This window comes from Barbus barbus (assembly GCF_936440315.1).
Source record: "Barbus barbus genome assembly, chromosome: 22".
NCBI lineage: Eukaryota > Metazoa > Chordata > Actinopteri > Cypriniformes > Cyprinidae > Barbus > Barbus barbus.
Genome location: NC_136750.1, coordinates 23,660,943 through 23,679,187, shown reverse-complemented (window position 1 = coordinate 23,679,187; position 18,245 = coordinate 23,660,943). Strand labels below are relative to the sequence as shown.

General features: G+C 35.1%; 1 protein-coding gene across 2 annotated transcripts in view; it reads right to left on the bottom strand.

Annotated features, from left to right (window-relative positions):
* The window catches only part of LOC306888042 (SLIT-ROBO Rho GTPase-activating protein 1-like), a 116,900-nt gene that overhangs the window by 70,501 nt on the left and 28,154 nt on the right, over positions 1 to 18,245 (bottom strand). For both annotated transcript variants that reach the window (XM_079446142.1, XM_079446143.1), the window contains exons 2-3: positions 9,809 to 10,004; positions 232 to 394 (exon numbers count right to left, since the gene is read on the bottom strand). In XM_079446142.1, coding sequence (XP_079302268.1) covers positions 232 to 394; positions 9,809 to 10,004 — 359 coding nt within the window. The remainder of the gene's footprint in view (positions 1 to 231; positions 395 to 9,808; positions 10,005 to 18,245) is intronic.

Below are 18,245 nucleotides of genomic sequence, written 5' to 3'. Positions count from 1 at the left end.
CACCCCTACTCTTTTTCGAAGGACATCCTGGGATTTTTAATAACCACAGAGAGTCAGGACCTCGGTTTAACGTCTCATCCGAAGGACGGTGCTTTTTTTTTTTTACAGTATAGTGTCCCCCTCACTACACTGGGGCGTTAGGACCCACGCAGACTGCAGGGTGAGCACCCCCCAGCTGGCCTCACTAACACAACTCTTCTGACAGTTTATGTAATCGAATACAGTTCTGACCTTTTTCAGAAGGCGTGTGGAATCTTCACTAATCTGCATGAAGCGCATGATGACGTTGTTCAGGTAAATGTCGCTCAGTGTCGCATGGTCTTTGCTCTCCCGTCGAACCTGGTTCAGCAACAGGTACCAGCAGTTGACCGGAGACAGGAGATTCTGGTCTTTCCTGCGTGTGAGAGAGGAACAGAGAGAGACACTGATCAAACTTAATGAAAGGCTCCTGCCTGCGAGCGGTCACGACCATCTGGGCACTTAACTCATGAACTGGGCAAAACCACAGACAGATCCATCTTCCCAGCACCCATCAGGATGCTTTAAGAGCCATTCACGTGGATCACTCTCATCTCTTCCCTTGATGATACATGGCCTATTTAAGCATGCATGATATCTGGATACTTTGTAGCGTTCGTGCACAGCAACAGAACCAAGACTCAGACCTAAACTCAAGGTGAAACATCAGTGTTTCTGGGACATATGGGACATTCAGTTCTGGGTCAGAACTCTCTCCAGATTAGGGATGTTCAATTTAACTGGTTAACCGTTAACCGACCGTTAAAAGGTTTAAAGTCACATATTTATTTTTTTCAGTAATTTATCAAAATATTTTAAAAGGTTTGCTGCATGGTTAAAATAAGCTACGCGTATTAAAAAAAAAAAGTTTTTTAGAGAAAAAAACAAAAAACAAAAAAAGGTCACCTATACGTCGCATTTTATTATTTAATTCATAAATAGGCTGACACGAATTTCATACATTATAATAAACATAGATTATAATAGCTAGGCTATTTTAGTTCCCCTCACTCCACAACAAATCCTTTCAAATAACAGTAGGCTATTTAGAAAAGAACAAGAATTAAAAATGTAAGAAGCTATAGATATATCAACGACAAACCAAAACGAATTCATTTAGGCTAAAACGAAACTGAAACCAACGTTGGGTCTCTCGTTCGACACAAAATCAAATGTTTCCGTATTCGCGATGCATTTGAACTACAAAATAGTATTTACCTTTTATGTAGGCCTACTTCACTCGCGTTCCAATATCCACGTAAAACAAAATGTTTTGCATAACTTCACGGCGGAACGTGATAACGCTTAACGTCATAGATTTGACTACATATTTAAACTGAGCAGTGTGTTTTTTTCCATATGTTTGACTGATTGTTTTTATTATGATAGTGAACAGGCTGCATTGTCAAGGCAGAATGCTTAACTGTGCGCGCGCATGCGGCGCTGGTGCAATCACTTGATTTTTCCCCCCCTTCTAACAGTGGAACCAACTACTCCTTTCAGTCATGAAGATAATCGGAATTGTAAAAGGTTTGCTTTTATTTGTGTACATTCACAATAAAAACCAATCTTTGTGCTTTTGTAAAATAAGCCTAAAAGGATGCCGCTTTCTGCCATCTGGTTTCCTTTCGCGTAGCACCAAAATGAACAAACTGCATAGGCTACTTGTTGCACAGTTTTTCTTTCGTTTTCTTAAATTATTATTTAAGTGAAAATATATTTCTCGTATAGGTCCATTTGAATCCTCATGCTCTGTTGTTTTTTGCGCATGTAAAATTAATCCCCGGAAAACAAATGTTAGTATATTTAACGGGGCACAGATACTTATTCTAATTTAAAATAATGTTGTCGGTTAACGGTTAATAATCGGTTAACGAGCGTCGGTTGTCAGTTAGGAAAAATAACCAAAATGAACATCCCTACTCCAGATCATAATGTACCTGCATTATGACAAACACTGCATCTAGTATTTATTAAATTTAAATAATTTTCTATTAGGACCAAAATAAAAACAATTCAGATGTGACAGTTTATTTCTTGTTAAACAGTTGAGTTTTACTGTTTTCGAATGCATTCAGCCACTCCGGGTCCGGCGGTAGCACTTTAAGCGTAACTTAGCATAGATCATTGAATCGGATTAGACCGTTAGCATCTCGCTCAAAAATGACCAAAGAGTTTTGATATTTTTCCTATTTTAAACTTGACTCTTCTGTAGTTACATCGTGTACTAAGACTGGCGGAAAATGAAAAGTTGCGCTTTTCTAGGCTGATATGTCTAGGAACTATACTCTCATTCCGGCGTAAAAATCAAGGAACTTTGCTGCCGTACCATGGGTGCAGCAGGCACAATGATATTACGCAGCGCCTGAAAATAGTCCCAAGCTATATCATAACTAGTTGCCTAGCTGGGTTAGCTAGTAATATCATTGCGCCTGCTGCACCCATGGTACGACAGCAAAGTTCCTTGATTTTTACGCCGGAAAAATATCAAAACTCTTTGAATGGATTCAAAAACGGTAAAATTCAACTCTTTAACTCTTGGGGAGTTGGAAAATGAGCCTATTTAAAAAAAAAAGTAGAATGTTCCTTTAAACTGATCAAAAGTGACCGTAAGGACATTAGGTTTTACACTGCAAAAGACTTCAATTTCAAATAAATGCTGTTATTTTTAACTTTCAATTCATCAAATAATCTTGAAACAAAGAAACTAAATATTAAGCAGCACAACCATTTTCAAAATTGATTAGACATTTTTCTTGAGCAACAAAGCATTATATTAGAATGATTTCTGAAGGACCATGTAACTTCAAACAGTAGCGTATATGACCACAAAATATTGATTTGAGTTGAAATTTCAAAAAAATCTTCTGATAAGAACGTTTTCAACATTACAAGTTGAATACCAGAGCAAAATCACAATATTACATGTATTACTTTTAATCTGCAAACAAATTGTATAGTTTTCCTCTATTTACAATTCTACCTCATCTAGTTCTTCGTGTCTCCTACCAGAATAATACCTGTTTAATAATACAGCAAAATACCTGTTTAACACGGAGAAAATCTTACAGTCTTATAGTCTAGATTCTAGAACAAACTCCTAAATATGAGCAATAGCAACAGAAATGGCTGCTATATCAAGTCACAAAAAAAATGAGAAAAATGTTGCATTTGCGGAGGTGATACTGGCAATTGATAGAGATTTGGATGCAAGTAAGGAAGTAATTTTTCAATTCCGTTTCCCTCCATAACCCTCCCTGCAAAACAGGCAATGCATTTCATCGCTGCAGGTGAAGGTCTGCGGCCTGATTACATCCAATGGAAGTCCAAAAAAACATCCAAAAAAAGCATGCATCCGCACCAGCTGAGCTGATAAATCTAGTTTTTAACAAAAACAGGAAACAAACGAAATCCTTAAGTCTCTTAGATGATAGACATTCCTTGGAGTACCCGGCTTGTTTAGAAGCCAGGGTTGAAGGATCATTCATCTACGTGAGACTGGATCAAATGGATAATCTATAATTGAGCTAAAAGCCTAAAGATGCATGGTCGCAATATGAACACGCCGGGGATTCAGATTGCAGGGAGAATTATGGGAGCCTGTGCACTTTCTGTCAGTCTGCAATTACTGTAAATCCTTTCACAAGACTGTCTCAGCCTCTTGAGCACACACTCGGCTCTCCTCCTCGCATCAAGTGTGTACTGCATGTTAAGAATGTGGCGGAGTCAAGCTGGGTTGTCAGGAAGCTGAAGGTGTACACGTGATTCGGATTCATGAAGTAGCAAAAAAACAGCATTTGCTTCTCGAGCACTGAAATGCATGAATAAAGAGAGCAATATTAAAGTCACAAGGCCAAGACATGCCTGGTGTTGAGCAGTGTGGAGGATAAGAGAGAACTTCTACCTCACAAATGGACATAATAGTGTGAAAGATCACATTTTACAATACTACATAATATTATGAATACGAATATGAATACAGAGAGAAAAAGAAACAGAGCTTACTTTTATTAAATAAAGAAATTTTAAATATATATATATATATATATATATATAGCTTACATAATATGCAAATAAATGCATAAAAAAAATGTTTAGTTAAATATATAAAAAGAAAGATTAGTGTGACAGCGCAGGTAATAGCAAGGTTATTAGTTAACTAATACTAAAACTATACGAAAAAATGCTTACTTGAAATAAACGTTAGCTGAAATAAAATAATTAATTTGTAGCTTTACAGCTAGTTTCAAAGGTTCTCATTTTCGTTTAATTTAACTTCAAATACTAAAATTAATTAATTACTGTATATACACATACACACACACATACATATATTAGTCATGTATAGTCACTATTAGTCATGAAATAAATAGCATAAATATAACAAATAAAATAATATTATTCATTTTTTTACATTTATATTCAATTAAATATATATAAAAATGAAATCAATGTACATACATAATAATAAATGCAAAAATAAGACATGCACGTTTAATTTAATGTGAAGCAATAAAATAAAAAACTAAACCAATAACTAAAAAACAAAATCAACTACTACATAAAAATGTATAAACACTGTAGACTTAAACAAATCTTTAGATTTAAAAAAAAAAAAAAAAACCAAACAATTTCTCAAAACTCCAAAAATTAAATTGAAAACAGAAAAATGTAAAAATGAATCTAATCCAAAATATATTAACAAAAATTATAATAGTATATCTTTGATGGGTAATAGTCAAGGAAGTGCTAAGGGAAATGCATGGTATCTCTGAGGTCTGAGCAGGAAGTCCACTGAAGGCCACTTTGTCACAGGTTGCAACTATTTACAATACAGCTCCATCACAGAGATTCACTCGAATCAGAGAGTCTATTAGCTCACTGCCATGATGGATAAAACAGGAGGGATGATGACCGGAGAGGAAGTTGTGACACTGGGTAATCGTAAGGCATGAGTTAATTTGGAAAGCATGTGACTAATCAGAACTGATACACAAGCAGCCAGTGCTGCTGAGTAGAGATCAGAGCTGCAGTACTGCTCAGACAAGATTAAATAACAACTGGCCTCCAAGCGACCACCTCACTCTCCAAAGGACCAACAGTGATCACCTCTCCACTATGTACTGATGCACAGTTTACAGCTTACATCTTAAAAACTTAATAGTAGCAAGACCACTGCTACTAACCGCCATAGGAAAGCCATTACAAAACTCCTAAATTTTCAAAGACAGTATCTTTTAATCATGTTCCGCTTCCTAGGTGTAAGCAAGTCTATATACAGCAACTACACTGGTGGCAATTACCCAAATGAATTACACTTGGTTTTCTAAACAAACTGAATAAGGCCTCTAATCTGCTGATATCAAAATAAACCAACAGATCATCAGCAGTGGTAGTAACTACATCAACACTGTAGCCAGGGGTGCTTCATTCGGTGCTGGCTTAAACATCCCACAGATTGCAAACATTATATTGACAGCTCATCGATTCTGAAGTGCCAGAGCAAACTAGAGCGCTTCACTGGAGGGTTTGGCATCCTACAACAAAGTCATTAAATTAATGTGCATGAAGGTACAATCACAGACAACTGAAACCAACCTTACTGGGGTAGAGTATAAATCTTAATGTCAAAGTGCATTTCATTTCATTTTAGGCAAGCAACCAAAAGGACAAAGGTTCAAACCTAGCCTAAAAAAGCACTTGAATTCAGTTTCCTACAGGAGATTTATAATATATAAAAAGGCACTTAAACTCAATTTTCTAGAGGAGATGTCTCCTTGTGGAAGGTCTATTTGGCTAAAATGCATCTGCTAAATAATAGATAATCATAAGGAAATCTGGTGTCCAAGGAGTGGCAGCTAGATGATGCACATAATGAAATAATTCCCAATAATTCCCAGTCCAGCAGCCTCCCTGGGCAAACATTATGTGATGCATGTTAGCTCAACAAACATGTGCACTAAACTAAGCACCAGTCGATGTGTCGCCACGACGACAGTGTCATCTGGGAGAAGTTTAACCACACGGCTCACAAAACACTGCCTTGTAGGGATACACATATGTGGATAGAACCTACTGGATAACTGGTAAATAATAAACGACATCAATAACTATAGGGCTGATATAATGCAAATATATAGGCTGCTAAAGTTGAAGCATTATGACAATTGACAATTATGTATTAATACAATGTACAATGTACTATTATGAAGGAATTTTTGAGTATTTTGAATTACACGTTGCGTTGTGTTAGGTTTAAGGCTTGAAGGAAATGAAAGTGATGTGAAATACGGCCAAGTGACCCATACTTGGAATTTGTGCTCTGCATTTAACCCATCCAAAGTGCACACACAGCAGTGAACACTCACACAAACCATGAACACACACCCAGAGCAGTGGGCAGCCATTTATGCTGTAGCGCCTGGGGAGCAGTTGGGGGTTCAGTGGTATTGAGGGTGGAGCTCTCCCCAGGCTAGAGAGAGCGCTGTACATTCACTCCCCCCACCTACAATTTCTGCCGGACCTCGCAACCTTTCGATTACGAGTCCGTCTCCCAATCCATTAGGCCACGACTTCCCCATTTCCCCAGGAAATGTCTGTATGATTAACAGATAATATTTTGTTCTGTTTTCCTACGCATTTTTTTCTTGCAGTCTGTAAATTTGACAATATTTACTTAATTCACAAATATATTTATTTATTAAAACATACACTGCTGTTGAAAAATTTGGGTAGGCAAGTTTTTTTTCGTTATTGTTTTTAAAAGTCTCTTATTTTCACCCATGCATTTATTTAATCAAAAATGCAGTGAAAACTACTGTTAAACATTATTACAACGTAAAATAAGCATTAGAGTTGGGCCGACAGACGATGCCATTGTCCATCGCCGATGGCTGATAGGTTACACTTTCGCTTTCGAGATTTTGTGATCGCGTGTGAGTTACTCTGTTTATACTATGGAGTACTTACCACACATTTTACAAGATTAGATGTTTGTCAGTGGTGCGGAGGATCTGCAAATCATTTGCCATCATCCTCAGTCATCTCTCCTTACACTGTTTATGTGATAAGTGAAATTTTATGTACTGTAATGTAACAGGCAAACGTTAGCAATCGTAATGTGTTTCTAGTGTCTTTCTGAATATGGATTCACACTTCGGACACACCCCGTAACTCCCCCCGCCCCTGATGTCAACACCCATCGCAATGTTTCACTGTAGACATCGTCCGATGCCAATTTTGTAGGCGTCGCCCAACCCTTATAACAATTCTATTCTAATACGTTTTCAAATGTAATTTATTACATTGATGTCAAAGTTAAATTTTCAGCATCGTTATGATAGTCTTCAGTGTCAGATGATCCTGCAGAAATCATTCTTATATGCTGATATGGTGCTCAAGAAGCAATTATTAATATTATCAGTATTGAAAATAGCTACGATTTTTGTGGAAAGCATTTTTCAGGATTCTGTCATAAATAGAAAGTTCAAAATAACAGCATGTATTTGAAATTGAACGTTTTTTTGTAACAATATAAAAGTCCTTACTGTCATGGTCAAGCGATATGATGAGATACTCTCTAAAATATCAGATTCATCGTCCTAACACTTTATTTGTAGCAAAATTTTATCACATGGACAGTTTTTCGATTGCGTTCTACCCATAATCCAGTACAGAAGTCACAAATCAAATCTTCACTACCAAAAAGAGAGACTGAAATGCAAACTTATGGTTAGAAACCAACCAAATTGAAACATATACCAGCTATGCATTTGTAATGTGACCGCATCTCTCTGGTCTCCAACCTTCAGGCCCGATCTATCACACTTCGCTGTGAGAGTCACCTGAGATGCTCCTAGTGCCAGTGAGAAGATTGACAACAATCCCACAGGTGGAATAAACTGTTTCTCTTAATAAACAGTCGCTTAATCTTTCCTCTCACTGGTTTTGCAGAATTCTGCTGACTACATGTTTTCGGCCAACTTCAACAAAGGGGTAAAGCACACCCTCTGCTTTGGCTCAGCTGGCCTCATCTCGACGCCATCGGTCAGACATCGGGCCAGACCTCTGGACTACTGAACTAAATGGGATACAATCGCAGACCACGGTCTGGACCTTTTTACTGAAGCCCTGTGGTTACAGAAGAGTCCAAGTTTAGCTATGAGACCTGGTAAAATGACTTGAAATGCTTTTGAAATGAGCCGATCTGTCGAACAACTCTGGGATGTGGATATCCCAGTTAATTACAGACAAATCTGCGCACTCATTCTGATGCCAATTCATCCAGCATACAGCTGAGCTAAGCTGGCTTCAGAACTGGCCGCCCAACTAATATCAGCATTTTATAGTTTTTTAATCTCCTAAAGACAAAAACAAATAACTTGCGTCACATCACACTGTAATCTGGACCCTTCTTTACTTCTGCATCTGTGAAATGGTAAGTTTAAGTCCTTGCGTTTCAGAATACGTTAGTGAGTTGTGTCAAGTTTCTTTATTCTGCTCTCAAACCGACAGGCCACATAAACCACAAGCGCCACGACCGAGATTCCCCATTGCCTCCGGTTGTGCTCACAGCTGCTGGACTCATTTAGGGCTCTTAAACCAGCATTTGGTCTATTTACAGAAGTGAAAACAAACACCCTCAATATTTTGGAGTTATACCGGTGGTTTCTGTACCAACATTATATAGATGTAGACTGTCTTTTCCAGCCAGTGACTCTACTGGTATAATAAGACCATGATCATGGTTCATGCCAGTCACAATGCATTTCACTGAGAATAAATCAGCAGGAAAACATATGTGACAAGGAATGGTAATGGTTAAGAAATAAGGACTCATTATAAAGTCATTGAGAAAGGTAGCCTATTTATTTCACAAAATAAGCTAATATGAAATCTACACACAAATGTAAAATAAATCTAAAACATAAAAAAAAAGGTATAAAAATTTATAAATGGATTCATTATTCATATATTGTATTATATACTGTTGTTCTATTTTTTGTTTTACCGTTATCTACCTCTAGTGAGGTAAAACATCTCTGTAGTGTAAATACATATAGTGAGAGTAAATATATATCTGTAGTGTAAATATATATATTAGTGATTTCAAGCGATTAATCGTATCCAAAATAAAAGTTTGTTTACATAATATATGCATGTGTACTGCGTCTATGTATTTTTATATATACATACATATACACACACACAAATACATTCAGTATATATTTTGACAATATTTACATATGCATTTACATTTTTATATTATATATAAATATATGTAATATAGACACATAACATTTTTCTTAAACATGCATGTGTTTGTATTTATATATACACATAATAAATATGCATAGTACACACATTATGTAAACAAGCAAAAACTTATTTTGGATGTGATTAATCGCGATTAATCGTTTGACAACACTAATATATTAAATTATTACTTAAAAATCTTAACATACCATTTAAAAAAAAAATATTTGAAATTTTTTGGGAAAAATTCTACATACATAAATATATAAACTATACATACACGCGCACACACACACACACACACGTATTAACATGCTTTCATATTCTGAAAAGAGAGCATCATTTGAAAATCATTCATGTTTCACACATCACTTTAGGAGAAGTCTAAATGTTCAATTTTCAAAAATGATAACAATTTAGACAATAATAATAAGGATGTAGGTTAATGATTAAAAATTAGGATTAGAGTACATGAAAATCTAAATTCAAACCACAAAAGAGTTGCCAGTATCAAACACTCATTTAACACACTTACTTATATTGCTGATGGTCTTTGGTACTCCTGGTCTTGGCCATGAAGCGTTCGGCGAGCTTCTCCAGGTTGCGCGAGTACTCCATCTCGATCTCGGACTTCTTGCGAAAGAAGTCCTGGAGGTCCTGAAGGAGCTGGACCCTCATGTCCGTCTGCTGCTCCAGACATTTCTGCTGTTCCACCAGTTGGGCTCGAATCTCTGAACAAAAATAGCCAAACATGGTTTGTTGTAAGAGTCTCTCAAAAGAAATCACGAACGGAGTGAAGAAAAATCATCTGTTTAATTGCACGCTTCAACAGTGCTCTGGAAACCTCTTACTAGCAGCTCAACGAAGGCAGCCTGAAATTTTAAAAATGGCTTCTATAAATAAAGCATTCAGATTTGCCCTGGGCTAGTTTCATTGTGCATTATCAGCAATACTACAGTAATCCAGGCTCCTCAGGTGGAGCAGGTAATACCCTTATGCTGCGTTTCATTACAGCCGGAGTGAGGAATGGTCCCAGAAACTAACCTAATGACTCTCTAAATACAGCCATGTAGGCACTCCACTTCATTTAACAAGCATTTTTTGCCCAAATTACCTCCGGTTTCCTCATGTGATTGCCCCCTTGTCATTGTAAATGGAGCTCATTAAATTTGCAGTGCACTGTGCTCCATACCATAATATACATTCAGACTTCCTCTCTCAGCCCTCAAGTGACCCAACATGTTTAATGTATTTCTCATAATATCGGTTCTCTGAACCACAGTGACCACTTTGATGGGATAAACAATACCTAAATGCTATAAAACCACAAATATTTCAAGAATATTATAGTAATAATATCCCGGACGAGCCCCCAGATAATATCAGAAGCCAGTCTTCATTAAAGACAGGGCTCTAGACTGCGACCAAAATGGTCGCATTTGCAACCATTTTTTTTGAGAATGTGCGAGTGCATGGTCTGCGCTGGTCCAAAGCGTCTGCTTCATACAGCGCACGCTGCAGAGCCACAGCACATTGTAGCAGGAGTCAGATTTCACTGATCATGTGAAGAGAGGTGCTTTCAGCGCGAGCGTTTTGTGGGTAGAGCCTGGTTTATAGAAGGTGTGGGTTTATCGGACTGAGCGCAAACTAAAGTAAAAGACCGCTTCTTAAACCAGAGAAGGTGAACATGTTGGTATTCTTGTAGAAAAAAAACATGCAAGTCCTGTCAGCGAAAGCCAGTTTAGTTTCACTTATTTTTTTGTTTTTGTTTTGAAAAGCTTGTTATTTTTGCTGTTTACCTCACGTTACACTATGGAGGCTTTCCTTATTTTTTTTTATATTATTATTTATTTGATTCCTCAGTGTTCGCTAAACATTCTATAATTTATACAGTATGTGATGTGTCCTATACCATGCCTCGTCTTATTTGTTTTTGTTAATAAATGTTATGTAAGCTAGTTTGTCTTTGTAGCGTACTGTTTTATTGTTGTTGTGCTTTTTAATTAAGAATAACAATGAATCCATTTTTTGTTTTAGTCTTAAAAAGTGAAAGGTGTATAGATAAGCAAAACAGACCATTATCTTTTCTTGTGACACCAAGATCGCGAATTTGAAAGTGAATGCCCACTTAAAAAAGTTCATTCTTTTTTCCTGTTCACAAAATTTAAAATCACAAATGATACTGATGAAAAAGAACTGGTTGAATGTTGAACACTTGTGTTACCATATAGCCTAACTATAAACTATGATAAAAGTTCATCAGCATGCACTGATTAATCAAATGTTGTAGCAAAAAATAAATAAAAATTGCGACCAAATTATGTGCTTGTGCGACCACCTGAGAAAGTTAGTCGCAAAAGTGTGACTAGTGGGAAGAATGAGTCTAGAGCCCTGAAAGAAATGGAATGGCAAGAAAAAGCCCTCAAATGTAAACATGAACTGTTGGTAACAAATCAATTGTTTGACGAAGGTGAAAGGAAATTAGGGAAATAAAAATATTAGATAAAATGTAAACATATATTTGATAAGACTAGTTATGCAAGGCAGAGAAGAGCTTTTTATAATAATTATAAAAATAATTTAAAACTACAGATTATACATAATAAATGGAAACACCAAAGTTATTCCTGTAAAGTCCAACAATAATGGTCTTGAACTTTATTGAAAGCTTTAAATTTGATGCTAAATTGGTGTTTTCATGCTTGTAGTGTAGCATAACTTCCTAGAGCTGGTTTTAAAATCTCTCAGATATTGTGCCTATAAAAATAATTAAATAAACATTTTTTTTTTTACAAATTGGCAAAAAAAAAAAAAAAAAGAAATTATATTTTATATATATATATATATATATATATATATATATATATATATATATATATATATATATATATATATATATATATATATATATATATATATATATTTTAAAGTAATTAATAAAAACAAATAACAACAATGAAAGTAATGAATTCATTAATGTAATTAAATTAAAAAAAAATTTTTTTAATGTAGATTAACCAAAAATGTAGAGAACCAATGCTAGATGCTTTAATGACAGGCTGTGAATATATCCAAAATAAATAAATAAATGAAATTAATTGAAATGAATGAATTAATTTTATTAAATAAAAAATATTTAAAACGTAGAATTGTTAATGACAGGCTTTAAATATATCCAGAAAAATAAGTTTTGTAGTATTAGAAGTCTGGTTTAAGATAATAATAATATTCTCTCGCACCAAAAACACTTTTTTTCTGAAATATTTTTTCGTAATGACTGCTGAAGCATCAGCATTTTTATATTCCGACATGTCATATTTTGCACTAATGACCTGCTGATTAAGTATCTATTACATAATCTACAACACACCATTACCTCAGAGACATTCAAAGAGATTCCAAGAGCAATATAAAACTTTCTGCGCTCCGCTTTCCTTCGTCGTCAGTATCGAGTGACCCTCTGTGATTACAAAGAATATTCCTGGCCCTGTTAGGTCATGTGTATGGTAAACATCTGCATGGAGTCGGTGTGCTGAAGCATGTGTGAGACCGTGAGTCTGATCAAAGCCCCTGTGATCCACTTCAAACAGAGAGATAGATGTGAGCACCTGTGAGCCGTCTGATACTGCACAAACAAGATCTGAAGGTGGAATCCAAGCTAATCAGCCCTCTGCTGTCTGTCTCTACAGTTAGCTTCAACAATTTCAGCGCTCGCAGTTGGGTTACCAAGATAGCTAATGGCTGGGATGAGTGCATATCGGAGATTGCATGCTATTCTTTAAAGTGCAAGAAAATATGTGAGCAAACAACGGCTGTGGGTCAATTTAGAGATAACAGGGACCAATTTTGAACCTTTTATGACCTCCACTGTATGTTAAAAGAAAGAAATGACTACTTCTCTTACAAAGACTCTGACAAACAGACTTTAGTCGGAGTATACGTCACGCTGAATTTGATACTGGGAGATGGAAGTACAGTTTCAGCTATTTATCATCAATTTCAACTAGTCTTTTTTATTAAAGAGACAAAATTAAAAAAAAACATACATAGAAGTCAATTTACAACTAAAGTTTATCAACTTCAAGTTTGCTAACAAAATAAATAGAATAAGATTAAATGAAAAACCAGCATGTACAGTGACATGCGAAAGTTTGGAACCCCTTGCAGAATCTGTGAAAATGTGAATAATTATAACAAAATAAGAGATCATACAAAATGTATGTTTTTTATTTAGTACTGTCCTGAGTTGGATACTTTACATAAAAGATGTTTACATATAGTCCACAAGTAAAAAAATAGCTGAAATAATTAAAATAACCCCCTTCAAAAGTTTGGGAACCCTTGGTTCTTGATACTGTGTGGGGTGACCTGGATGATCTACGACTGTGTTTTTGTTTTGTGATGGTTGTCTAGGAGTCCCTTGTTTGTTCTGAACGGAGCACTGTTTTCCAGCATCTTTTGCATATTTGAACCCTTTCCAGCAGTGACTGTATGATTTTGAGATCCATCTTTTCACACTGAGGACGATTGAGGGACTCAAACACAACTATTAAAAAAGGTTCAAACATTCACTGATGCTCCAGAAGGAAACACGATGCATTAAGAGCCGGGGGGTGAAAACTTTTGAACAGGATGATGTCGTCCAAATTTTTCTTATTTTGTTGAAATGTCATTTTTTCCCATTTAGTACTGCCCTTCGGTAGCAACAGAAGATACTTTCATGTTTCCCAGAAGACAAATTAAGTATAATTTATCTTGATCTTCAAATTCAAAAAGTTTTCACCCCCGTCTCTTAATGCATCGTGTTTCCTTCTGGAGCATCAGTGAATGTTTGAACCATTTTTTTTTTTTGTCTTGTGGACTATATGTAAACATTTTATGTAAAATATCTTACTCAGGACAGTACTAAAAATAAAAAACATGCATTTTGTATGATCTCTTATTTTGTTAAAATTATTAACATTTTCACAGATTCTGCAAGGGGTTCCTAAACATTCGCATGCCACTGTAAATATATTACTTTTTCACAGAAATTTAAATTTTTTTGCATTACGGTAATGAGAATTGGGGGCAACTAAATGAGCAACATGACCATATCTATGCCATCATGACAGCTTCAATATTATCATTTGCCAATCCTAGCAGCATGCTGCACTTTTTCCTCATACACTCTGTGCCAAAAGCTATGTGGGACACACTGTACCAGAATGCTGTATGCAGACGTTCTCATCAGCGCTACCTGAAATAGCAGTATTTGTCAGGAGACCTGTGTTAATGCACTGGGTTACCAAAAACTGCCATCAGCTCAACAACTTGGGACTGGGAATACTTTCCAGACTTTCGCATTTGCTCAATTACCTAAGTGAGATGCCAAACAATGTATTTGGGTAGATATGACTTATCAAGCATGACATGCTGCTGGAGACTGTATCTAAAACTTCTGTAAACCAGCCTCTCATCAGTACTGAGGCACAGGCCTCCAAAAACATGTCCCAGTATTTTGATCCTTTTTTTAGATACAGTTACAAAAGTATTTCATATAAATTGGCTTTGCAGGACAGAGTCGAGCTGCTTTATTGTTTAAAAATTAAAACATTTGGAGATTTCGTTGTACAATGAAATTTAGGTAAATATCTTTTTGTTTTCTGTTTTATGAAGTATCCTGTTACAATTTTTATGTAAAAATTAAGAACTGTGTGAAAAAATCGTGAGGAGTGTGTGAGATAACAGTCTAAATGAATCAAACTGAACTGCAAACAAATTCAGATATTTTTGCTAATCTGTTTGTCAGATTAGTGTTATTTATTCGCAAATCTGGCTTAGTTCTGACTCTAAACAGCAAATGCACAACATGGTGCTTAAATATTATCAAAATAATGTATAGTTTGGTATATGGTTCTCTTTATTGTCAGAAATATTGCTGTGCCCCAGTAAAATATTACTGATAAATTTGTCTGTGTATAGAAAAAAACATGCCGTTTTTATGGTTTTGTTTCTATTAAAATTTCTAATTTAGAAAAAAAAATATTATATCTTTATATGCATACATATATACACTATATTGTATATTACACTCATTTTACTTTTTCATTTTGTATTATTTTGTTTCTAATAAAAAAAGTCCACCTAAAGTAACTGAAAATATCTCTTTACTAGACATTACAAGATGGTTTTATCTGCACACCATTAATGTGCACTGTAACTAAAGACCTTCAACTCATGTAAGAACAGGTTCTCCATAAATAATCATGCTAGCAAGTCATCAGAATCACAATTATACCCTATGGGAACAAAAATCCCCTTTCATACTCATGATAGATAGTGACTGTTTCAGAAGACAGGTAGACAGGTGGGCAGTGGCTGGGGGAATATCCTGTTTTCATACGGTTCAGCACAGCTGGGAGACGTCAGTCAGTCGGCCTTGCGCCAGGGCTCAGAAGCAATGTGTGCAATGCGATCGCCTATGGCCAGATTGAGTTTTACCAACTTCAGTCCATCAAGGAAAGTCTACTTACTTTTGACAGCTCAAAGAGAATTGAGCCTGCATTCTACCACTAACAAGCCGTCTTTTTACAGAAACTAAAAGCCATCCTGTGAACCGCTTTTTACACTACAAATCAACACAAGGCCTAAATAGAATAAATTCAGACTTGGAAGGATTTCATAACAGAAGTTAGACAAAAGATTAAAAGTGAGCGAAATTCTTGTTATTAGGCTTTACTTGTTATTAGGCTTTAATTAGGCTTTACTTCCCAAGCCAGTCACTGTGTTCTTTTTAATTAGTTATATTTAATTAGTCAGGTATGTGAACTGAAGTCACTGGAGTGCATGTTTGTGACCATTATGCATCTTATGCATCATTATGCATTTTTTTTTGTCATCAAAATATGCCAGTGAGTGGAAGAGCCTCAAGAAAGAATGTCTAGATCAAATTTCACCCCGAAATCAACATAAATACAAAAGTTAAATAAAAAATTAAAATAAATCAAATCTAATGAAAAACTAAAATAAAATATATTTTGTATGTATAAAAAAAGTCTATTTTGAACAAATAAAGTTAGTTACCAAAGTTTAAAGTCCATTTCAAAGGAGTCTATGAAAATAAAACAGCAACCTTCCACCAAGTGTTTGAGAATAGTGATCCAAATCAAATAAAAAATGTCAGCCAGAATCCTTCCGGTTACTAACATTTATGATCAGTTTGACATTATGGCAAAATGTCATACAACACTCCTGCGGTAAGACAGAACTATACTGATGCTAAGGGGGAGAAAATTTGATATTTTACATCTCCTGTAATTTAGTTCCTATAGTTTTTTTTGTTTTGTTTTGGGTTGTTTTTTTGTTTTGTTTTTTGTTTTTAAAAAAGGAGCCAAAAGCTAGGGCCCTATGAAATTTTATTTTTTCAAATTCAGTTTTTCCCCCCGTTTTATTTTTCTACAGTAGTTTTTTCTCTCTCCCCGTTTGAATTTTTCTAGACTCAGTTTTAATGGTAAAATTCAATTTTATTAATCAATAAACAATTTCTAATTAATTGAAATCATGAAACGTACACAATTTAACAGCAATTTATTAAAAGTTTAACCAAATTTAAATTCAGGCACTATGAAATAGTTTTTTTTTTCTTCCTCAAATTTAGTTTTATTTTTTACAAAATTCTGTTTTCCATTAATTTTTTGGATTCCATTTTAATGGTTTCATTAAATTGTAATAATCAAAAGCATCTCTAAATAATCTATTTTCTAAATCTATATTTCTGGTAAATAATTTTTCTGGTAAATATTCCCTAAAAATAATGTTTTAATATTATTTTTAGTATTAGTAGTACTAACATTACATTAATATTCACTATAATATTCACATATAAACTTCAGACTGAGATCACATATTTATAATGTCAGAAAATATCTTTAAATAATATTTATTATAGATAATATACAGATTTATTATTTTTTTCTGACATGAAAATAACTACGTAAATTAATATTTAGCATTATTTGTGCTAGGACCAGTCCAAACGTAAAGCTGAACTACTAATCTAATCAGCCACCCTTGGATGTGGCTCTTCTCTATAAAGCCATTTCACATGGTGGCAACATGAACAATGAGCGCACATGTTGTTTTATCTGACTGCAAGTCTTCTTCAGACTCAGCAGGAAGTCTGAACCTCAGAGGACTGAATCCAGCTATTAGCTCATTACCATTTCCTGAGACGGTCTGGAGACCTGCATAAACACACACATAAACAGAAAAGACTGGCCCCTAGGCAGTCTTCTGAGTCTGCTCTGACTGTGGTCCACTGACCTACTGAGAAGCAATTCCTTCCTGTTCTGGTCTTCAATAGGACCAAATTACACCTTACTGCATGAACTCCTCTGACCTTAAACGCCTCCTCTTACCCACTGCTCTCCTCAAATTTTAAACATGTATCAATAGCACACTCGTGGAAACTAACTCAATGTTTAGAGATTCCTTTTTTAGACTGAGGCCAAGCACAGCTGCCAGTAAAATGGCTTAGAAAGTATCAAAATTCTCAACAACGTGGTCAGCCAAGACAAGTAAATATCAGTAAGCTATTTTTTCAAGATAAGTTTACATAAGAGTTTATTAGGGAGTCTAATCTAGTCTTGGCACAATGTTTTAACACAAGGGTCAAGTATAGCAAAACGAAATATACCCGTAATAAGAAATAAACCAATATTCAAAATAATTAAACACGGATCAGTTATTCCGTTTAGACATTTTAGGAACACTGAACTATTGTATTGACTTGGAATTTTTAAATCCTTCTGCACAAAAATATATTTAGTCGTAGTGTTATGACTGTTAAAAAAAGTCGTAGTAATATTATGACTGATTATTTGTGTAAATTGCTGAAGTAAACAATGGCAATATAAGTGAGATATAAGTTCAAGTGAGATTTATGTAGAAACTGGTGTGCTCACTTGCTCTTAAAATAATTTTTTGTCATA